Source organism: Festucalex cinctus, chromosome 4 (assembly GCF_051991245.1).
Source record: "Festucalex cinctus isolate MCC-2025b chromosome 4, RoL_Fcin_1.0, whole genome shotgun sequence".
In the NCBI taxonomy this organism is placed as follows: Eukaryota; Metazoa; Chordata; class Actinopteri; order Syngnathiformes; family Syngnathidae; genus Festucalex; species Festucalex cinctus.
The window spans coordinates 16,505,293-16,528,792 of NC_135414.1; the positions used below are offsets into that span (position 1 = coordinate 16,505,293).

Here is a 23,500-nt window from a genome sequence, read left to right on the forward strand (position 1 = left end):
AAGCCACGCCACGCCACGCCACGCCATGCCAAAATTGTTTCTTCCACTTTGTGCTCTGTATCAATATCTGATTTCTGAACATTAATTATCCTCAAGTAAATGTCTTAGAAATATCCATTTACTGCAGCCTGCCTTTATTTTGGTTCTGAATGTGGAGATGGGATTAGGTGGCTGTTCGTTGCAACAAGGATCTAGTCTAGTGGGATACAGCTGAGACCACCCATAAAATGTTGAAAATCCTCAAACAATTTGCCTTATCACCTTGAACAGAAAGCTGTCAAGTGTCAGTTTTTACAAAACAGATAATATAAACAAAACATAATTGCTTTCCTCACTAAATACAGTGTGTTTAATAAATTAAAGTCAAAGAATTTCAAAGCAGACCTTACATCCTTCCATGTTTCGTTTTGTGGCCCTCAAAAAAAAAAAAATGTTGGGACACCTGCTTTAGACTGTTTATCAACCACATACTGTAGAATTTAAAGTGCAGACTGGGCAAAGTAAAAGGTGATATCATCCTGCTTCCAACCAAAGTAATCTTCATGAACTTTTCTTGATTAAGAAAGACCGACACAATGGCACACAATTCACTGACACAAAATCTCATGTTCATGGAAATTTATTGCTCAATCACTGAGTTTTCTGTTATGTTCACAATTGCAGCTCTGATGCTCAGCGGCTCCTCAAGACTGGGGGAAAATCTATCCATTAAACCCTTAGTCTTCACTTCCACATGATGCTTTCTCTGAAATAATGAACAGGGTTTTGCCATGTAAAAAAGATTATAGTAGCTTTTGTTAATATTGACGGTAAAGGTATACTCACAACACTTGTAGAGAGTGTTGAGCCTGGCAATGTCAGCACGACTCATCTCCTTAGCGTTGCCAAAAGATACGTTGGAGTTAGGAATAGGAACCATGGTGGGCTGATTGTTTTTGGAGAAAGCGTACCTATAACATGACACAAAGCACTTTGTTAAAGCAAAAATATGGTCACATTGAGCACATGCAGCAGGATCAAAGAAGACAACAGTGTTGTACGGTCAGGAGCGTCAAAAAAAAGGGTCCGTGGCTGATAGGGGCCATACAGTTGTTATATTTTCAATTTGCAACTATGAATTGGTGGTCAAAATTGACACTTTTTAAAACTTTATTGTTTTTACAGGGGTCCAAATTCCCAGCAGTGCCCCTGCCAGGAGATTCTAGTTGTTCATTCATACCTATGGTACTGCATGACAGAGTTGTAGTCATAAGAGGTGCCCTGGTTGAGGGTGGCAATTTTCCTGAAGTTGTGCTCCATTCCTGAAAAAACAAAATATAAGTTTGTTTATTTGAATACAGAAGAGTCATGAGTGAAAAATGATCAAATAAGATCATTATTCAATATTAATCAGCATTGGATGAAAAACACTTCCAACTCTCTTACCAGACTGAACATTATACAGCAGCACTTTGATGTGGTTGTCTCTGTCGGAGCGTGTCTGTTCGTGGTTAAATCCAAGAGCATGGAGCAGCTCGTGCTGGACAGTGCCGTGATAAAGGCATCCGCTACGAGCCAGAGAAACCACCTGCTTACCACCACGGCGACCGACATAGGAGTAGCATCTGAACAAAATCAGAGGGATGTTGATGAGAACTATTAACTATGACATGCTTTTCAATAAAATTATTTATTTTTTTGACATTTTTATACCCATTTTGGGACTCAATGCTCAGCCAGTCACGGTCGGTGCTTTTGGTGGGCCTGAAGCGGATGCAGGAGAATGAAGAGAAAGACTCAAGTCCACGGGTGATGATGGCCGCCTCACGGGATGCTAGCAGCACGATAAAGCAGCAGTTCATATTTTATGCATAGCACAACCATACATTTTAATTGGGAAATAATGAGTTTCACATTATTATCATGTAAATCAACTCAACTCAAGTTTATTTATATAGCGCTTTCAAACAGCCTGAGCTGTCACAAAGCATAACATTACATAACATTATTATCCCAACAGTTTGTCAGATTATTCTTTTCATTCGCAAAAACCAGAAACACAGCTGGAGTCTTCTTTTCAATGGATTAAACAGTGTAGACGGCCTCACTCCTAGCTAAATTTCTCCAACAAGTATTCCTACGTTTGCTCCAAGGTAAGAGGCTGTAAAGTGAATAATACGATTATTTTTATGATTTATGATTATTGTATATTATCAGGATATCATTACCAGACCACCAGAGGTGGGCAACAATCCATTCGGCCACTCATCACCAAAATCAGCGAATGCTTCTGCATGTTCGGCGAGTTCTTTATGATGCGATGCCTCATAAAAATACACGGACCGAGAAGGACCATCTGTACCCACCCCGATCGATGGACGTAAACCTGCTTCAGTCTGTGCTCAGTCCGTGTAATTCTACAAGGTTATGGGTCATAAATCTCGTTAAGTTTAGTTTGATCATTATGTTATTAATGTTATTTGAGTAATTTGACATCCTATATTGTTTACACTGTGTGTCATACTGGCAGTTCTGTGATGTTGTTTCATCAATTTACACAAAGTGAACATAAAATCGTAACAGGCACTTTGAACTTATTTTGTTTTCATCTTTCACGTAGCATATTGTGTTGCCTGTGGCATCCTCAGCATAAACAAACTTTCTGTTACATACCACCATAGTTACAGGGATTTCAATTTCCACGCTGAGAGAGAGAGAGAGAGAGAGATTGTTGACTTTGGATTTATCTTGTGACTGATAGTTGTGAAGTCTGCTTTTCTGCATATTTGAATATTATGAATATACTTCCACTTCATATTTGTAGCCCTTTTGCCTTGATTTGGAAGATATCGCGCTTGTATTTATCCGAAAACACTCGCTAACATGCTCTGGTACGTTCATTTACATTGTAAATGTCCAGACAGAGTAAACTGAGTGGGGCGGGGCTTTTGCAAAAGGTCAGTTGAAATGCACCAATGGAGGAAACAAGCTACATTCCTATTAAAGCAAACAAAAATGTGTTTGAGTGACCCTAGCATCATACCATTATCTTTCATTTTTTATGCCATGTTTCGTATATGAAGGTGAGGATTAACTTCTACATTTAACACGGCTAGCAAGCTTGCTCAGTGGCAATTTAGCCATAAATACAATTCTAGTGCTTTTATCTCTATGATTAAAGTAAATGATCAATCAAAATTCTTGAAACACACAGCCAACATTCTCCAGGAATCTAGCAAATGCAAAAATCATTAAATGCTGACACACACAATATGGAGACAAAAAGCCACTTACAGAAGTGGTTGGTGATGTAATAAGGAACGTAGACCTTTCCATCACTCCACTTTCCCCACATGCAATTATAACTGGTGCAGGGGTCAGCATTTCTCTCTGCTTCATTGTCAATGGCAATGTCTCCTTCAATTAGGGATGGCTCATCAGCTGAACGGACTGGAAGACATGATTGGCATTGTTTAAAGCCTGCTGATTCTCCGTTTTGAGTTTTAGTCAGAAAATGTGCCAGCTGACACTCACCCCGATTACTGTTGGCTCTCTCCAGAAGTTCCGACACAGAAAGGTCACTCAGGTCTTCTGCAACATCATCTGTTGGTGACAAACATGATGAAACCTTGAACAGAAGTTGCAAGTAAAGGCTATGACATTTGATACATACCTGCCTGGTTGTGTTGCACAGAACATGGAGGGAACAGGAGAGGAAATTATACATTACAAAAGCAGAAGAACACCTGCTTTCAAACAAATACAATCCTAAATCCTAAATTGCAAAAAAAAAAAAAAAAAAAAAAAGCCATGCCACATATCTCTTGCTTGCTTCAAATAGCACTGAAACTAATTCACTATATCCATCAACTTTCTTATCCGGTTATTGCTCACAAGGGGCGCCGGAGCCTATCCCATCCGGCTTCAGGCAGTAGGCGGGGCACACCCTGAACTGGTTGCCAGCCAATTGCACGGCACACAGAGATGAACAACCATCCACAATCACAAGCACACCTAGGGACAATTTGGAGTGCCCAATTAACCTGCCGTGCATGTCTTTGGAATGTGGGAGGAGACCGGAGTAGAAGACCCACGCAGGCACGGGGAGAAAATGCAAACTCCACCCAGGAAGGCCGAAGTCCGGACTCGATCTTACGCCCTCAGCACTGGGAGGTGGACGTGCTAACCAGTCAATCACCGTGCTGCCCTATTTCACTATATGGAATTTTAAATCAACTCAGATTTAACTGGAGATTGACACTTCTTCTTTTAATTAGCAATATGCGATATTTACAAAGTCAGTGTTTTTTAGAGCTCATCTTTTATATAGGAAGGAACTATATTTGATAACTTACTAACTCAAATTGGACAACACATTCATAAAATTGTGTCGGTAGTGATTTAATTCAGTAGACCAGAGGGTAAAAGGTAATGAAAAATGAAATGAAAACAATTTTCCTACTGGTAGGGTAATACTCCTGTTCGAGTCTTTGTGCCATAACTAACGTTGCAGCAATAGTATTTAAATTGATTATCCAATCTTTTTTTAAAACTAATTTGTGATGCTTGGTAAATGAAGTTACCTCATTGTCAGCCCAACAGTAGGCAGACAGCAGCAGTACAGCCAAAGCTGAGAACTTCAAAAAAGCCATTGTAGCAATCCTGTAGGACAAATATTAGTAAGTACATGACAGAAAGAAGACTACATAGAGACTGATGATGACACATTGCACATACGATAAAAATGCATGAACAAGACCTATAGATATAAAAACTATTTGGATTTACATCTTACAAGTAAGATCTTCAAGTAGTATACATTTCCACCATCTCCTTCTACCACGACGAGCAACTTAGCTTACCTTGTGAATCCTCTGTATGGACTTGATAGCCAAAGTTTGAGTCCGGATTTTTATATGGTTTGACACCTGGAAAACCAAACAAGGATTATCAGAGTTGAGTGCAAAATTCACAGATTTATCAGTAACATATGGTTCAAGCACACACATCGCACCTGTCCGTGGGAAATTACACACTTGGACAAAAGTGAATGGTCAGCATGAGGTGCCATTTCAATGTTGATTTGTTTGAGATTTGTACAGGTTGGTACGTCTTTCAAATGTGAGGATCACATGTAGTAGGTTTAAAAGATTTCTAACATTAGATGATACTGTAGAAAGCAGAAACCACTAACACTATACAGAAACAATAACTCACGATGTATATAGCTTTTCTGGAAGAGTGCCTTTAAATTTGATTTTTAAATATGTCTGGTAATGAGCCAGTTTCTCTTCCCCTATATACAATTGTCGAACTGTGGGCATTAAAAACTCAAATGTATGAATGTGCACTGTTTACAATTAAACTTGCAGTTTAAGCTGTAAACACGAGGGGCAGTTGCTCAAAGTTAAAAGCAGGGCACATGGAACATTTATTATTATTATTATTATTATTATTATTATTATTATTATTATTATTGAAACAAATCTAAATGTGCAGTGTGCACAAAATGTTAATTTGTGGCCAAGTAATACAAATTTGTAGGTTGCTATGGGCAATTGGGTAATCAAACTGACAGCTCCTTATATGGGAATGGCAATGTTGAGGTACTGTATGAGGCTGAGGCTAAAGACGATGGACAGAGACACATGCTTAGAAGTAAGGGTTCCAAAAGGGTTCTTCATGAAGGGCAGAGGTTCTATCCAAAACTATGGGCTTCTGGGGAACCCTTTTTTGAAAAAAGAAAAATTCTTCATTCTTGAGGCTAAGGATTCCTGTAAGAACCGTTTCAATACAGATAGAGAACTCTTTTTGGAAGAAGGGGTTCTTCAAGGGCTGTTGAAAACATGCGTATTAGAAGATCATTATCACCAAATTTTCAAATGTTTAGCAATGTTTCAGTATTCACTCAGAAATTCTAAGGACATTTTACAATGAGAGTATTGAGTAAATTTAACCAGTTTATTTAAAATAAATAAATAAAAAATCTTACTCAAGCATTGAGGAACAAACTCATGACCTTCAGGTTGGGAGACAACCACGGTATCACCTGAGCTATGCCAATCTTATTTGTCTCTATTCTGCATTGCTGGTGTGTCCAAAATGAGGCCAACTTGGAGTTAGGAGAATTCCACCTAACACCAGCAATATACAAGTCCTCCAACAATAACGACCATTTTGGTCATTTTGCCATGCACCAAAATACGACCATGTGTCACGTACTGTAGTTTAGTCACCCCTATCGATCATGTTGGTCCAGTTGGTTTTAAAACACACGACGTTTCTCAGTGTCAACAATAATGATGATTTTGATCTGTAGAATACAGTGCGGTTCTGAATAAAAACCCCATATAATAAAAATAAAACTTGTGCAGATTCTAAAACCCTTGTAATATAAAAGGGTTCGCAGTGGAACTTTCTATGAAGGTTCGAGATGAAACCCTTGTCCAGACATTGGCCAGCTTTCACCAATGCCCCACTTAGCACACAAAAACCCCCAGACAAGACCGAAAAATGGTGACTAGTTCCTCCAACCCATACCCACTTAGCCCATATACAGCCCATATGAGACGCACACATAGGTGACGAGTTGTAACCCATGCCCACTTAGCCCATACTGTACATAACCACTGTTATGTTTGCTGGGCATCATCACACAATCATGTGTAAATATAGTATGTTATAAAGTATAATAAGCGGTTGGGAAAATGAAGAGAAGGATGGATATACAGTATATGCACTCTTATAGTCAGCAAACTATGTGATAAATACTGCATACAGTTTCTATGAGTATGCAAAGGCCAACATACATTTATGCTTATGTATTTCGTTGGTGGTCTTTTTTTGTGAAAGACTACGCTAGATGGTTTGTCAAGCAAGTACACAAAGCAATTGTGCCCACAAATAGAGAAGTCACCTGAAAGCAACATCTTGTAACGCTGTTATAACCGCTGAAGGTTGTGTAAATATGAGAAGTTAAAAAAAACAAGGCTATCTTATCTGACTTTGGGTGAGAGGCTGTGTACAGTACACCATGAACAGATCACAAACTGCATACGAACCGTTAAACATACTTACTTAATCATCCAATCATTACTTATATGGATATTTTCAAACTATATGCAAAATGAAAACAGACACATGTTTAACTCCCACACACACCTTCACATATTAGAACCAACAGTTTAAGTCAAAAAAGAAGAGGAAGGAAACAGTGGCAAACTTACACAAACACCTGAGCTGAACTTCTGTTTTCACTCCTCCTAACTCAACTCAAATTTATATATAGAGCATTTTAAAAACAACCGTAGCTGCATACAAAATGCTGTACAGAAAGTACAAATTCAGACATATAAAAACAAGGCACAGTGGGTGACTGGTTAGCACATCTGCCGCCCAGTACTGAGGACGCAAGTTCGAGTCCAGGCTCTGGCCTTCATGGGTGGAGTTTGCATGTTCTCCCTCGGTGTGCTTGTGATTGTTCGTCTCTGTGTGACCTGCGATTGGCTGGCAACCAGTCCAGGGTGTACCCCGCCTACTGCCCAAGCCAGCTGGGATAGGCTCCAGCACCCCCGCAACCCTTGTGAGGAGCAAACGGTTAAGAAAATGGATGGATGGATGGATATAAAAACAAAGACAGCTAAAACAATAAAGTAATAATACAAAAATAACAAATGCAATTTAAGAAATAAAAAATTCAGAGTTTCATAATGATCAGAAAGCCAAAGAATTAAAATGTGTTTTAAGAGCAACTGGACCAACTGGAGACACTTGTGGGAGGACTGGCTGACTCCAAACTAAAGTAAATCACAGTAATCCATAACAAAGGCATCGATTGCTGTTTCTGTTTTATTGTGAACGGAGAGGCTTACTTTAGCCAGCTGCCTATAATAATAATTAAAACAAACAAACTAAAAAAAACAAACAGTTTGCCAGTCCAATTTAAAATCACTCTCCAATTTAAAACCAAGTTTGTGACTGTTGGCTTTAGCTAAAAGGCCCAAGTTAAAAAAAGGTTGAAAGGTGTAAGGGCAACTGGAACCAAACACCACAACTTCTGGTTTCTTTTCATTGAAATTCAAGAAGGGTAAATGGTATTTCACTTGTATAATGCTTTCCCACCTATTAAGGATCAAACCCACAACCTCTGAGTTGTGAGACACATAATCTACCACTGAGCCATGCCACCTCCAAAGTTCATTACCATCCAGGGTTCGATTTCCTCAACACACAGCAAAAGTGGCCTGAGTATGCAAAGGCCAACGTACATGTATGCTTATGTATTTCTTCCGTGCTCTTTTTATGTGATAGACTGTGCTAGACGGTTTGTCAAGCAAGTACACAAAGCAATTGTGCCCACAAATAGAGAAGTCACCTGAAAGCAACATCTTGCAACGGTTGCGCAAATGAATTGCATGCACATGTTGAATGCGCTTATTGAAGAAGTGATCACTAGGGCCTAAACTTTGAACCCCCCCCATCCTCCACCCCAGTCCCGATGACTAATGAATCAAAAGTGGCCATTAGCTTCGGGAATCTGGTGTGTCTTGCACTCCACTGATTGAGAATGTGCGTGCCTCATATAGACTCTCGCTTCTGTACAATTCATCTGTGAATTTAAGCAATTTATCCACTCATCCAATTACAATCACGTTTGTGGGTTGATGAGTATCTCTTATGTTATGTGCACGTCTTTTTTTTTTTTTTTTTTTTTTTTTCCTCCATTGCGGAGCAGTTTTGCGAATCAATGGCTTTATTTCGAGAAGCAGGTTTCTAATTTTGTGGAGCAATTTTTTTTTTTTTTGCAGGTTAATGCAAGGGACCCGAAGGAATTATTAAACAATATAAATTTGAAAATATAAAAGTGAACACTTAAAAAAAAATAAAAAAATCATATTTTTTAGTTTAGGACTAAATCAACATTTTCGTCGACTAATGAAGACGAGACAAAAATGTACGGTTCACTTAATAAAAACTGGACTAAAATCTACGGACATTTTAATGAACAAAAACGAGATGAAAATTATATGATGATTTTGGAAAATCTTATTTTTGCTAATCTGTCACTGTGACACTGTCATGTGACACACAGTGACACACCCCCTTTCAAATCTGCAGCTAGCGAGTGCAACATGCACAAACACGAGACAAACAGGATTCACAGTGAAAGGTTTAAAAAAAAAAGTCAATTATAGTTATAATGTAACATTAATCCAACGACTATAACGTCCCAAGTCCAACAATAATGTTAACCCAACTGCTAACTAATGCTTGCAAATTTACTAGCTTGTAGCATCGAGCCATAGTAGCCACTTGTTGATATACTGTTAGTGTGTGTGAAGTTGTTTTGTTTTTTGTTCTTTTTTTTTTTTTTTTAAATCAAAAAGATGAGAGAAAATTTTACGTGGAATAGTTTTAGATCCCAAATGTTCAACATAATCTGCTGACAGAAGATATACAAGTGTAAAATGATTGTCCTGACTAAAACTAGACTAAAGCGTTGACAGTTTTTGTTAACAAAACTATATAGATGAATAAAATTATGTTTTCTTGGACTAAAATAAAGACTAAAATGCTCGATTTATAGTCGACCAAAATAGGACTATATAAAAACAGGATGAGGTTGACTAACTATGATAAAAACTAACAATCGTGATTGAAACTGGACTAAAACTGAGTCTAAATTTACAAATGGAGGTTAAAATAAACACTCTACGTCTGTCCATATTATATAAGTCAGAAGTGTCGTGAATACAATGTTTAATGATGCAAGTGATAATAATATTTTCACATTTACAGTTTAAAGGTGATATTGCAAACTGCATCAGCTTTTATGGAGTTGACAAGCTCCCCCTGGGTGTCTTTCCTGACATGGTTTCTATGTGCCCCATGTTTATTTTATTTTTTTAAACATAGTTCTTTGGTAGTTGATTTAATTTGTGGTGTAAAGAAAAAACTATGGGCATAATGCACTGTGGCTACAAACCGTTTTGAGTTCCGAAGATGTTGCCATACAAGCAGGAGAGCTGGATACTTCCTCTTTGTCAGGCCAAGCGTGTTCATGGTAGGAACGGAAACTTGAAATATTTCACAAATTCATTGCTGTTTAAGTAAGAACGGTCACAGCAGTAAATGTGGATTTTCTTGATGAATATTTCAAGAATACTGTACAAGTAAAAAAACAAAAAAAAACACGTCAATTTTGGGACACTTGTCATGGGACAATTTTAGTATCAAACTTCAAAACTTTACATTTTGACAACTATTAAAAAAAATGACACTATTGGTCTCTGTAGTCTGTCTTGTTAAAAATGAGTGAGAGTTGCATCTAAAATGTTGCCTTTGAAAAGATAATAATCCTCAGTTTTGATACAGGCACACTTAGAGAGATATTTCACAATCGTTTTATTATTTGGTTTGGTAGTTTGTAGTACAGTATAGAAATTAACTGCATCATAATATCTGTCTCATATTTTGGTGACCTAAATTAGTTACACAAAAAGGTTAAAAATATTCCATAGAAGGTTGTTCTACACCATTCTAAACTACATCCACAATAATGTTTCAAATGAACACCTCTCTGACAATGTCAGTCGAAAATGAAACCAATATTTGATAAAATCATTGATTATTGCACAAGTGGTCATGATGTGGCTCATTTGTGCATGTTGCCATCAGGCGATAAAGGCATTGATGATTGAGAGGACAAATAAATAAATAAATAAATACATACATACATAAATAAATGTTGGAGATGATCTATTTGTTATCATTTCAAGAAAGATACAGTTTTCAAAATCGGATAGTGTTTAAATGTGAATATGGTGCTGTATTTCCTTGACCATTCTTGGACGTAACATACCATATAAGGATAACAATAGGTTGTCTTTCCCAAATATAAGGTGAAACACTTCTGTTGCTACTTTCAGTGTGGGCTATTCTATCAGCAGCCATGATCTTCCACATTGCAGCACTGAGCTTCCTCATTTTCCCCGTCCAGAGTTTCAGCATAAAAGTAAGGACTGGTAATTTTCTTGTCATACATTTATGTATTGGGTTTTGTCTTATTTTGGCGATTATTTTAGTCGAGTATTTCAAGGATTTCGAGAAACAAATTTATTCACAACCCCAATTTTAATGGGAATTTTGAGAACATGTGACTAACAAATGAAAACGATTACATTTCAAAGCAGTATAATGTTGTACATCATACATGTATGGTTTATACTCTAACTAATAATTACAGTATGGAGAAAAAATACTAATTACATTCTTGATGTATGGAAAAAAATCAATTACCAAAAAAAATAAAAAATGGCGCCCAGGCTGTGCACATTGCCGGGGTTTAAAACATTGAAATTTGGTAAGAGTTGTTCTCTCTTGCTTATCAGGACCAAAAACTAAAATCTCTGTTTTGTTCTGCTATCCACGACTTAATGATTTGAAAGACAATAATTAATGGGCATAAATTCATTTCAAGTTTCTGTTTCTTTCATTTAACGTAACCCACTTCATGATTCTATTTCAGGGTTCTCTCGGAGAGAAGAACAAAGACTCAGGTAAGGCAGGCCTGGTTTCTGTTAAAGAAAACAAGTCATAAAATTGACAATAATTGTAATCAATAATGTTATTTGCATGTTTCGAATGCTTCCTTCTCAAAGGCAACACCATTGAAGATGACGATTTCAGTGTTTCCACGCTGATTGAAAAGGCAAATGTTAACGTTGGTATGTTAATCTCACTTCTCTTTATTATTAGCAAGATAGTGATGTATTCGGAGTACAGTATTAGACAATTATTTATTTATTTGTATTCCTAATCCAGAATTTGTTAGTTAGTTTTAATTGAAATGATCTATTTTAATGTTGAAGTATATTTAATAGTTTGCTGTTAGAGCCTTCCTGATTATTTCCTCCTAAGCAACCCCCCAACCCCCCCACCCCTCCCCCACCCCCATGCATGTCTACCGCTACTGTAATATTTCTCATCAATCTTTGAGATATGGTTACACTATTATAAAATTGTAAAATTGGACAGTTTTAGAGCTTATCATAAAGAAAATAGAAATCATTCACTAACCGAAGATTATGCAGATGGGGGAAAAAAAAAAAAAAAAAAAGCAAGCGCCAGCAATTCGCAATTCGGTACACAGGTTTAGGAGAGTGTTGTAACAATGCTTATAATGTCTGAGCAAGATCAAATGAAAAACGTTTGTCATTGACTATAATAGCAAACAGCCATAACTAATGACGTTCACGTCTTCGTAAACATTTTGTGGATATCTCACTGAAAATGAAAGCTATGAAGCATTTCTATTGTTGTTGTGAATTATTCCTGCTATGCATTGGTTCAGCATCAAGTGTAAAATTGCAAATGCATGAACGTACACTAATAAAAACTATAATGTTCTAGGCAAAAACCCAAATGAACCTCTTGTAATGTTTGGAGACATAGCCGTACCAACTGGACTACAGAATGCGGATCAGTGCACAAGAAATCGGTGCTTGTGGCGAAAAGCTTCGGATGAACTTGTCTATGTGCCGTACAGTATTTCCAGAGACTACTGTAAGTAATCATCTAGCTTAAAAAAGTGAATGTTGTTCCTTAAAGGGATACTTCACTTATTTAGCCCATTTTGCAATAAAAAGTTAATATTTTCTCTATAATTAATTTGATGCTTTCATTATTTTTCACGTACAATTAGTACCTTTAAAAACACATATTGCAACTTGCTGTCGACTGAATATGACATCAGAAGGGCTCAGGTAACCAATCACTTCTGATGTCATATTCAGTCGACAAGAAGTTGCAATATGTGTTTTTAAAGGTACTAATTGTACGTGAAAAATAATGAAAATATCAAATTTATTATAGGAAAAATATTAATGTTTGACTGCCAAAAATGGCTAAATAACTAAAGTATCCCTTTAAGTGGTTGGTTAAAAGCAACTTCATAAGTTTTCTTACTTCATAGATATTTTTTTTTATTGTAACATCTGAACCAAATCTCATTACGTTTACACCTTCACTAAACAAACCTTTAGCCTTAATATCCTGCAGCAACACCTCCTCATTTTTTCTAGTAAATAAAAAACAAAACACAGTCTACAACAAATTGGTGCCATACATTGAAATTACCCTCCCTAAGCATTTGGGAGATGATGCTTTTCATTAAAAACTATCGTGAGGAGCAATTGCATGAATAGAATTTATAATAATACACTGCGAGTGCATAATCAAGTATGCATTGAATTATTATTGGCTCTGGATTATTTCTGGTGTTTGTATTTATTTCCATTATACAAGTTAATAGTTATAATTAGTATCTGACAAAGACCGATTGCTTCAAAGTAATGGCATGTGCAGACAAGCTCCATTTATATGCACATGTGACTTTTCCTCCAAGTTTTAACACATGTGTCACCAATTAGTGACAATTGTGTTTGTTTATGAATTTTACAATGAGCTTTTTTTTTTTTTTTCTTAAATGCTCCCTTTAAAAACAATAAAATAAAAATCAAATCTAGAAACATGAAGCATTCACTTTCGAAATCATCTGCGCTCCAAAAAGAGAATTGTTGAACCAATTTAAGGTTATATTGATTATGATTATGGCTTACAGCTTAAGAAAACTCAAATATCCTATCTCAAAATATTAGAATATTTCCTCAGACCAAGTTAAAAAAAAAAGGAAAAAAAGCCATAATCAGCAATATTAAACCAATAAAAGGCTTGCAACATTTCAGTTGATTTTTAATGAATCCACTTAATTCAATCGTGTGTTACCACTTGAAGCCATTTTTTGAAGTTGGTCAACAATTCAATTTATAATCTTAAATTGGTTCAACAATTCTCTTTTTAGAGCGTACTTTCATAATGCCAAAAATGTAATATTACTTATATAATAATACTAGCAGCATTTTTGCTTATATGTTACTCATGACTTAGTATAAGTTAGAACTAAAATCTTTCTTCCCTTTGCCGTGAATACTTTCTGGATGCATTTTAAACCGATGATACAGAACAAATTTCATGTACAGCACATCCTGTTTGCATTTTCTTGTAAACATTGTGTCATTATTTCTTTTCTACTTTTAAAAATAAAAACACTGCATCTCTTTTTACTTTTAACCAAGCTACGGGGGAAAGAGAGACCATAGTTAATGGCCTGCGGTCCTTCGCGGCATCCACTTGCATTCGTTTCACCCCACGGAATCGACAAAGGGACTTTGTGGACATCCAGTCCCGCTCAGGGTATGCAAAACACAATTCACACATCCAAAGGTATTTGAACAGTGAGAAAAATTCCTTTACTTTGGCTGTACAAAAAAGGGTTTGACATCAAAACATGATTATGAGACAAAAGATCCACACTGCAACAAATTGCACTGAATAAGACATCATAATCACTTACTCATATTATGCAGCATACAAATACATGTATGGGCATTTCTAGGAAAGTAAGCCCTAATTCTAATTCTGATCAAAACCTAGAGACACCATTACACAAATGGTCTTTTCAGCACTGCAGATGACTTTTTTATTTTTATTTTTATTTTTTAACTTTAATGAAGATTCCTGATTCTTTTTTCTCTTGCAGGTGTTATTCGTTTGTTGGACGTCGTGGTGGTGGTCAAACAGTGTCTCTGAATCGTCGGGGCTGTGTTTACCAAAAGATCATCCAACATGAACTGCTCCACGCACTGGGATTCAATCATGAACAGACTCGATCTGACAGGGACAATCATGTTCGAATCCTCCTTCAGAATGTTGAGTCTGGTAGGTTTATATTAAAACTATATATATTGTGATAAAGTCCATTATTTTCTGTAAAGCAATTAAATCAGCAAAAATGCCGTACATTCTGATTTTATTACAAATTAACTGAAATATTGCAAGCCTTTTATTGTTTTAATATTGCTGATTTTTTTTTTTTTTTTTACTTGGTCTGAGAAAATATTCTAATATTTTGAGATATGATATTTGAATTTTCTTAAGCTGCAAGCCATAATCAGCAATATTAAAATAATAAAAGGCTTGCAATATTTCAGTTGATTTGTAATGAATTCAGAATGTATGAAATTTTTGCTTATTTAATTGCATTACAGAAAATAATGGACTTTATCACAATATTCTAATTTTCTGAGGCAGTCCTGTATATATATAACGAAAAATGTACCTCTCAACAATTTCCTGCAGGTATGGAGAACAATTTCAGGAAGCTCAATACAAGAAATCTTGGCACTCCCTATGATTACAACTCTGTCATGCACTACGGAAGGTAATCCACAGCAAAAGGGAATTACAGATCTTGAAATAAATTACATCTGTATTCAGAAGTTAAACATAACATTAAACAGATTGTTAAACAACATGTTACTAGTACATGATGAATGTATGGCTCAGTCAATAGAAAGAAAGCTATCAATGGACTAGTAGATACTGTAAGATAGCTCGCTAGCTAGATAGACAGACAGAAAGATAGACAGACATACAGACAGATAGACAAGCATTCATAACATTACTTTTGCTGTGTTTGTAACAGGTTTGCCTTTTCCAAGAACAGACAAGCAACAATTGTGCCGATCCCGGACAATAACGTGCCCATTGGTAGGGCTGAACGAATGAGCCCCATTGACATTCGTCGGGTGAACATTGTTTATAACTGCAGCACGTACCTTTAATCAAATTCAGCAAAAAAATTGTCACCTTGCTTGATTTATTATCATACAATCTTTGCTCACATCTTATCTGCTTATAAATCAAGTGTGTGTATGGGGGGTGATTCTCTGATTTCGCCTGTGTTGATTTACATGTGCCATGTTTCTATAAAATGCGAAAGTCAATTGCTGCTGTGTACTCACCTCCTGCATCTTAACCTAATGCTACATTTAATTACTATGTAAAATACTGGACCGTTGACAATAAAATGATTCATTCAACAGTGCAGTAAAAGTGTCTGCTTTCAACTTGGATACAGCAGCAATGTGCATAACCAAAGTCTGTTGTTCTTTGGTTGATGTAGAACTGGCGTCACCAATATTTATGAGCTCTACATTTGGATACTGATTAATGCAAAATGTGTGGATGGTTGTTCGTCTCTGTGTTCCCTGCGATTGGCTGGCAACCAGTTCAGGGTGTACCCCGCCTACTTCCCAAAGCCAGCTGAGATAGGCTCCAGCACCACCATCCCTTGTGAGAATTAAGCGGTTAAGAAAATGGATGGATGGATGAATCCGTCTCCATCTTGCCTTTTCATTGTATAAACAGTGTCCCATTAACCACTAACTAATCATCACAATAGACTATAGCTACGCTACGTGTATTTGTTGTTTCTGTTTTTCTCGCAAATTTGCCACTTTATAAAGTCGCAAATTTATGAGTTTCGAAGGCCTCTCGAAGGCCTGCCGCACACGGAGCAGTGTGGCCAAAATCTATCTGAATCCCGAACGACCTGTCAATCACATTTTTACATCTAGTTTTGCTACTACGTATCATATTCATTGCCTTAAAACAATTGTGTTGTCTCCATATTTGCACTAAAAATCAAGGATTTATTGTAATTAAGATGTAAACAGTGAAAGCAAAAAGAAAAAAAGGTTAATATCTTCAGCTGCTATCAGAAAATGTGGTGAGAAACGATTTTTATTTTAATGCAGTGCACCATTGGTATTGGAATGAAAAAATGATTTCCAGTTTTGATTATTTTTATCACAATCAACAGAAGTTTGATCGGTTGACAGAGAATCCATGCAAAAGGATGAAAAGTGAGAAAATATACTGTATGCATCGTTTCAAAGGTCTATCTATAGATTATTTTACTCATGATTGTATTATGTTCAAGCAATCCTATTTTTTATTAACATTTTATAAATACAGACATGACTGATGGTTGATTTTTCATATGACTTGAATTGTAATGTTACCATCTTATGACTCTGTTGATATCAAATACATGCAAATCTGTCCTGCACTTTATCAGCTGTGAGATTTTGCTGACATGCTCTGAGGGCGTCAATCAACTCTCCCGTATGAGCTTCGGCTCCACGACTCTTCCTCCATTCCCCGAGTAGCTCTCTGGCTGTCTCTTCCAGATCGTTTGGATACTTCATCGAGATAGACTCCAGCTTACTTTCATTCAAACACAGCTTGCGTCCTAACTTTCGCCAGGACCGCCCCAGATTCTCGGCAATCACTTCTGTGGCAATGTCCAGCTTGGCTGTAGGGGGGTTAAAAAAAAAAGAAAGAAAAAAAAGAAAGAAAGAAAGGGTACATTTAATATTTGCATGGCAAATGCAACAGTCAATTAATTTAAAAAAAAACAACTCAAAAAATACAATAAAATAAAATAAATAAATAACTATTTAGTTATGCTTTTGTCAAGTATAAAATAGTAGTCAAGTAGTCTGCTCGTGAGGTGGGAGTAACAATATGGCCGCCCTGTCACCTCAACGGCTTACACTGGCGTGTACGGGCTTTCGGCTAGTCAGTCATACATACAGGTCAGTGGAATAGGCGATAGGCCAAGACTTTTGAAGCAGCGAGGCAGCCATATTACTCCTCCCAAGAAACGTTTCTCGGCTTACAATCCTCCTATACATTTACAGTATTGAAATTATATATATATATATATATATACATTCAAGAAATTGTAATAAATAAAAAAATAAATAAAAAAAAGACAAAAATAAATTTCAAAGAGGGACTCGAATCGATGACCTCGCGGGGCGATCGGGGTGTTAACGTTTATGCCGCGAACTAGTACACATTCACTGGCGCAATTACTTAAAATTAATATATTTACTTTTCGCGCGATTCACGGCAAAATAGCGCCAAATGACTCGTTGCCGGTCACGTCAAAAATATCTACTTCGTAAACAAATCGAAAGATTTCCGCAGTTCACTAAAAATGTAGCAACTAAAAGGTGACAAATCGAAAATGTTTTTTTTATTACCGCTCCGTCACATTCGGGTAAACCATGCAGTCTAAAATGTATTAAAAAAATTTATCAGTCCATAGCGTGTAAAATGAAACTATACCTCTCTCTGTTTTGCAAAGTGGGACACATTCCGGTGGTGACTGAAGGCTGTTCAACTTCTCCGACAGATCCTGTCGTTTTATTTCTTTAAGAAGTTTCGACAGCAACTCTGTGTTATCTTGACTTAGCACACCTTTCTCAGTCAAAGACTGGAACAGTTTGCATCCGCTGTCGATCTTTTCCAATTCCCTTTTTCCAACTTTGTCGCCGCACAGATACTTGAGACTGCCCAATTGTTCGGCGCTGAGCTGGTTGGATATATCCAGTAAAAGTGCGTTAAACTGTAAAGAGTCCATAGCTTGGACGCGGAGATTTCTTTGAAACTATTGCCCTGAAACCAAATGAGTTTTACTTTCACTTCCGTGTGTCTGGGGCAGAGTACCGGTAAAGTTAGCAAGTGACTGTCCCTACTGGCGAGATTGAAGAGTCCCCTGACAATGTGTCATACATACATACATACACACACACACACACACACACACACACACACACACACATATATATATATATATATATATATATATATATATATATATATATATATATATATATATATATATATATATATATATATATCTCGTTAGTCTAACAAGATGGTTGCCAAACTCATATTTGAGTGTTTTTGGAAAACAAGAAAAAGCACAATTTTCAGCAAGCACATTTTTTCTTTTTTTTTTTATTGATTTGGCAACAGTATAAGTTAAAAAACGATTTAGGGAAATATGCTTTTAGGCTGACAAGGCTTATATACGTTTGTGACGCTGAGGAAAACAACAGCAGCAACAGGGCAGGTTAGTAGAACGGAAAACAACAATAAATTCTTATCAGTGAAGACTTTTATATTATAAAAGTCAGGACTTAACAAAACAGACCATACAACAGACTACACTTTTCAGTCTACACAGTGAATCGACATTCCATAAAGTAATAGTCACGTCAAAACATTTTTTGCTTTGTCAAACATGATGATTATGTATAAACAGTAACAGTTTTAGCCATAGTAAAATCATGTAATTTCAAAAAGTAAATAAGGCAACATCACAAATTAGAAACAGAGCTATAGTCGCATATTAGACTGATACACATATTGACAGATATGTGTAAAAAATATGATCATGAGCATTCTTGGATGAATTGGTTGCCAGTCCAGTTCAAATTCCTGTTTGAAAGCTGGAAGTTGACTGACACACCAAATGAACTGTGGCACTATGGCGTATATTTCAACTGAAGATATATCGGCAGGTAATGTCAGTAAACGGCACTCGCATTAACCTCACCTGACAACAGACTTATCAAAAAGTCTGTGAGAAAAAAAGTGAACCCAAACTTCTCTTTAATCAACTTACTGTAGTAGATGTCTGTTAATTTCATTATTGCAATATGTTAAATAAATGGCGCCTTGCCATGGTGCTTCTTTAAAGGAGCCGGGCTGAGGAGCTTCTTTGGTGGAATAGCTCATATTTCTTAACTATTTTATTTTGATGTAGTGACCAAAACTGAGAGGACAATGGCTGAATTATAAACCCAATAAATAACATAATAAAAATGACTATGGCTTGGCTTTGAGAAAAGAAAAAACAAAAACAAAGTCATTTTCATACAATTTGATCAATAACAGTACAGACATGTCCCACTGAACTTCCTTTAGAAAATTGTTATATTTTTACTGATACAAGTATTTGAATTATTGACAGTTATTCAAATATTTTTTCAAACTTTTAATGCCAAAAATGTCTCTCAAAGTTTCATGATTTTCATTTGTTTTTTTTGTTGTTTTTTTGTTTTTTTGTGTGCATATTTATGAAGATTTTCCGATTGCTTAAAGGGATACTTTACTATTTTTTCAATTTTCAGCAGTAAAAAGTTATGTTGTGACTGTCTCATGATGACATTATTTTTTTATGTACAAATAACATCTTTAATAACACACTTTGACACTTGTCGACTGAAAATGACATCACATCTATTGAGGGCTCCTGTAACATCCAATCATGGCTTACCTAATGTTTACAAGTTGATGGCTCAACTTGTGATGTCATTTTCCTTTGACAAATCGCAAAATGTGTTTTTAAAGGTGTTAATTGTACATGAAGAATAATGGTAAATGGTACTTCATTAATATAGCGCTTTTCCACCTTATTAGCCATCAAAGCGTTTTACATTTGACTACTCGTTCGCCTACTGATGACGCAGCATCAAGAGCAACGGGGGGTTCAGTATCTTACTCAAGGATACTTCGACGTGGTCATAATGGCGTGGGATTGAACCCACAACCTCCAGGTTGTGAGACGGCCACTCTTCCACTGATCCACGACGCCCGCCCCCAATCCATCCATCCATCCATGACCACATTCCTTACAAGGGTCATAGGGGTTGCAGGAGCCTATCCCAACCAGATTTGGGCAGTAGGCGAGGTACATCCTGAACTGGTTGCCAGCCAGTCACAGGACACACAGACATGAAGAACCATCCACACTCATAATCACATCTAGGGACAATTTAGTGTTCACTTAACCTGCCGTGCATGTCTTTGGAATGTGGGAGGAGACTGGAGTACCCGGGGAAAACCCATGCAAAGACCGGGCTCGATCCCACGTCCTGGGAGGCATTGGGAGGTGGACGTGCTAACCAGTCATTCATTTATTCCGCCCCTATTAAAATCTCTAGAAGTACCTAAATGACTGCATAATTTGCATAATTGACAATTTGCACGCAACAGTAATGTCGCTGTAGGAGAGACAAATAACGTCGTGGGAGAGGAAAAAAAGTGAGTAAAAACACCCTAGAACACCCATCAGAAAAAAAGTCACTTGACACATTGCTAGTCGCTTTTGAGAGAGAGAGAGAAAAAAAAAGTCTGCAAGAGGCTTTGGAAAGTGGCCAGATTTAGTGAGAAAGTTGCTAAGTTGGCAACACTGGTCTACAGTTCCTTTTATGGGGGGTTCTTTTACAAACGGGCCATCTTTTTCACTCAAGCTCTCTTTACCATGAATACCACTACTGATATTCTCAACACTTTCACATAATTTACTTAAAAAAAAAATCCTTAATTAAAAAAAAAAAAAAAAAATTTAAAAAAACAACTTGGGAGCCTCATTAAGTGAAAGTGTCAAAACTTTGACTTTACCGTTATTACAATGTATAAAGACAAAGACATGTCTATATGTCAGTGTATAATGAGTTTGAGTAATTGTGATTTATGCACTTGTACCCAAAGAGTTTGAAGGATGTTCCTTTTGACGTGTTATTGATCAAATTACATGCAAATGACGCACACACGCAACACACACACTTTTGCCAATATAAAATGGCTTTCTTTACATTGAGCCTTTTCTGTCATTCCAATCAAATCAATCCGATTGAAGAGCTCTGGTCAATTGATTACATGTGACATGATCTTTTTTGGATTCATTTAGTATCAGAATACAAGGCTCCATGTAAACCGGGCTTTAGAATCTTCAGTGAACCTAACATGCAGGTTCTTGAAATATAGAAGGAAGCTAGAGTACCCGCAGACAATTCATGCCAGCACGGGAAGAACAAGGAAACAACACACAGAAGGCCTGAGTTGAGATTTGGAACCCTGAACTCTGAATTGTGAGGCAGACATGCTGCCTCAATATACTGTACAATCCTCAAGAAGAAAAAAAAAATCGTACACCACACAATGTAATGATTAATAATAAGTGAAAAAACAAAACAAAACGTACATCGTAATCATGTTGGGAGAAACCCTAAAGTGATCAAACGACTGTGACTACATTAAGACTAAGTTGATAATACAATTTTAAAACCCAGAATGCAGAAGTGCAAAGCTGCATAACATTTTACAGCTATAGAGGATGAAAACAGATGAGCAGGTTATTCACTTAATGAGTTTTATACTGCAGGGTGGGCCATAACTTAATATTGTATCATGTTATACCTTATGATTTACAAACCCCAAATATTTTTCAATAAAAAAAGGGGAAAAAAAGATTTATTTTCCCTCTGTATGGAATGTTAAGGGCCACCCTGTATTTTATTTGATTAATTTGTGCTTATGTTTCCAGAAGCGAATAGTTTAAACGCAGTTTGTGTTTGACACAGGCCGAGAGCGTGGTTGTTGTGGGCTCTGGTTTGAGGAAGACGGGGAAGTACAACTCTTATGGTTGCGTAAAGTAAGCCTCCTTCCGTGCTCTTCTTTCATGAATAGCTCCACCATGAGGACCTTCTCCTTGTGGATCTGGAGACTGATGTCCTTTGGTATGTCTGGGATCAACCAATCAACAATGTCACTCATGAGCATCACCACATTCTGCAAAGGCAAAAGGCAGCAAATGAGGAAAGATTAGAAACATGAGAAGAAAGAGGTAGGGCAAGTGATAGATAAATGATTTTGTGTAGCGCTAATGAAATAATGAAGGCTATAATGCCGTTTATGTATAGACAAAGCAATTTTCAAGGCTTTGGTACTTCAGAGGAAACTGGTCTAGAACTATTATTCTCAAAAGTAGAAAACTGGGATTAGCGGTAAACCTTCCCAGTAGTTCAACGTAACAGAATCGACTCCTCATTCATCTGTAGTGATGAAGCAAAATGAGGAGCAACTGGGAGTTCAGTATCTTTCTCAAGGACACTTTGAAACGGTCAAAAGGTCAAAATTAGCAACATATTGAATGAGGGCATTATCTGAGACTGGTTCAGTGGACCTTTGGGTGCAGTAGTAGAATATGTGATCCAGTATTCACATCATTAGTTACTCATTATTGTATGTGTGGTTACAAACCTGAAAGATGACAACAAAAGCCAGGCGAACTGCAAGAACGGCCCAGAACTCCTTCGAGAAATCATATGGTGTGCTGGACCAGGGAGGCTCTCTGTAGTCTTTATACCTAATTCAGACACATAAATAATGTCCTAAAATTATCCGTCAGAAGGTCACATCTTTACTCGTTACTGAGTTACTTTACTGATGGACATCATGAGTGCTATGAATAGCTAGCTGTAAAACATAACCTTACCTGCATGTTTCTACTTTATGGCCTAGGATCATTGGCTGGACAGGGTCTGTGCCTGGCTCAAAGTCACTCACGTTGAAGTAAGACAGAGAGTGATTGACAAAGCCGTGCATGCTGCCATCAGGACTGTACATGTACTGGTACACAAGCCGTGGAATGAAGTCAGATGTGAAAGAGATCACAAAGGCCTGGGAACCAAAAACTATGTATTACTACTGTCTTCAAGAAAGGCGGATGAGATGATATGGGCAACATTGTTAGCTTGTAGCATGATTTGCAAGGGCATCTGTTGACTTGAAAACTCACATTTACGATGACAGCCACCTTGCTGAGGCCCCTTAACAGGTTGTACCAGATGCCTAGAAACAAGAAAGAATGACCATCACTAAGTATAACATCTGAATGTCAGTCTTGGGTGTGCTATTGGGATTTCAGTGAGTGCACCCCCAGCTGCACCTGGGCTCAAGTCTACCATGAACACCT

At 37.0% G+C, this 23,500-nt stretch overlaps 4 protein-coding genes across 8 annotated transcripts in view; 1 reads left to right on the plus strand and 3 right to left on the minus strand.

Moving 5' to 3' along the window:
- Positions 1–603: 603 nt before the first annotated feature.
- Positions 604–7,359, minus strand: LOC144016953 (hatching enzyme 1.2-like). 2 transcript variants are annotated; one of them, XM_077518152.1, is made up of 10 exons: positions 7,206–7,359; positions 4,842–4,907; positions 4,562–4,641; positions 3,514–3,585; positions 3,274–3,429; positions 1,693–1,813; positions 1,426–1,604; positions 1,220–1,301; positions 826–950; positions 604–745 (listed from the first exon to the last, which is right to left on the minus strand). In XM_077518152.1, coding segments are annotated over exons 3-10 (807 nt in total). In that variant the 5' UTR covers positions 4,632–4,641; positions 4,842–4,907; positions 7,206–7,359; the 3' UTR covers positions 604–743. The 2 variants fall into 2 exon arrangements, with proteins under 2 accessions (XP_077374278.1, XP_077374279.1); XM_077518153.1 differs by lacking the exons at positions 4,562–4,641; positions 4,842–4,907; positions 7,206–7,359 and adding an exon at positions 3,653–4,193 and having other exon boundaries at positions 3,514–3,582.
- A 3,535-nt stretch (positions 7,360–10,894) lies between these two features.
- On the plus strand, positions 10,895–15,920 carry LOC144017586 (high choriolytic enzyme 1-like). The gene is made up of 8 exons (XM_077519321.1): positions 10,895–10,993; positions 11,507–11,537; positions 11,640–11,705; positions 12,391–12,543; positions 14,115–14,232; positions 14,579–14,757; positions 15,178–15,259; positions 15,524–15,920. The coding sequence occupies exons 1-8, from the start codon at positions 10,931–10,933 to the stop codon at positions 15,660–15,662; spliced, it is 831 nt and encodes a 276-aa protein (XP_077375447.1). The 5' UTR covers positions 10,895–10,930; the 3' UTR covers positions 15,663–15,920.
- A 685-nt stretch (positions 15,921–16,605) lies between these two features.
- On the minus strand, positions 16,606–18,427 carry fadd (Fas (tnfrsf6)-associated via death domain). The gene is made up of 2 exons (XM_077519322.1): positions 18,019–18,427; positions 16,606–17,197 (listed from the first exon to the last, which is right to left on the minus strand). Exons 1-2 carry the CDS (start codon positions 18,311–18,313, stop codon positions 16,926–16,928), a joined length of 567 nt encoding a protein of 188 aa, XP_077375448.1. The 5' UTR covers positions 18,314–18,427; the 3' UTR covers positions 16,606–16,925.
- Positions 18,428–18,835: 408 nt separating this feature from the next.
- Positions 18,836–23,500, minus strand: part of ano1a (anoctamin 1, calcium activated chloride channel a) — a 41,853-nt gene continuing 37,188 nt past the window's right edge. For all 4 annotated transcript variants that reach the window (XM_077519319.1, XM_077519318.1, XM_077519317.1 and 1 more), the window contains 4 exons: positions 23,324–23,376; positions 23,021–23,205; positions 22,786–22,891; positions 18,836–22,314 (listed from right to left, as the gene is read on the minus strand). In XM_077519319.1, coding sequence (XP_077375445.1) covers positions 22,081–22,314; positions 22,786–22,891; positions 23,021–23,205; positions 23,324–23,376 — 578 coding nt within the window. In that variant the 3' untranslated portion in view covers positions 18,836–22,080. The remainder of the gene's footprint in view (positions 22,315–22,785; positions 22,892–23,020; positions 23,206–23,323; positions 23,377–23,500) is intronic.

Bases quoted from the DNA above. Each gene is read 5' to 3' on its own strand.
- LOC144016953 (XM_077518152.1), bottom strand. From the start codon at position 4,631: ATGGCTTTTTTGAAGTTCTCAGCTTTGGCTGTACTGCTGCTGTCTGCC. The intron at 3,586-4,561 runs TAACTTCATTTA...GTTTGTCACCAA, and splicing joins CTGTTGGGCTGACAATGAGG to CAGATGATGTTGCAGAAGAC. The intron at 3,430-3,513 runs GTGAGTGTCAGC...CATGTCTTCCAG, and splicing joins GAGAGCCAACAGTAATCGGG to TCCGTTCAGCTGATGAGCCA.
- LOC144017586 (XM_077519321.1), top strand. From the start codon at position 10,931: ATGATCTTCCACATTGCAGCACTGAGCTTCCTCATTTTCCCCGTCCAG. The intron at 12,544-14,114 runs GTAAGTAATCAT...CTTTTAACCAAG, and splicing joins CAGTATTTCCAGAGACTACT to CTACGGGGGAAAGAGAGACC. The intron at 15,260-15,523 runs GTAATCCACAGC...TGTTTGTAACAG, and splicing joins TCTGTCATGCACTACGGAAG to GTTTGCCTTTTCCAAGAACA.
- fadd (XM_077519322.1), bottom strand. From the start codon at position 18,313: ATGGACTCTTTACAGTTTAACGCACTTTTACTGGATATATCCAACCAG. The intron at 17,198-18,018 runs GTATAGTTTCAT...ACCCCCCTACAG, and splicing joins ACTTTGCAAAACAGAGAGAG to CCAAGCTGGACATTGCCACA.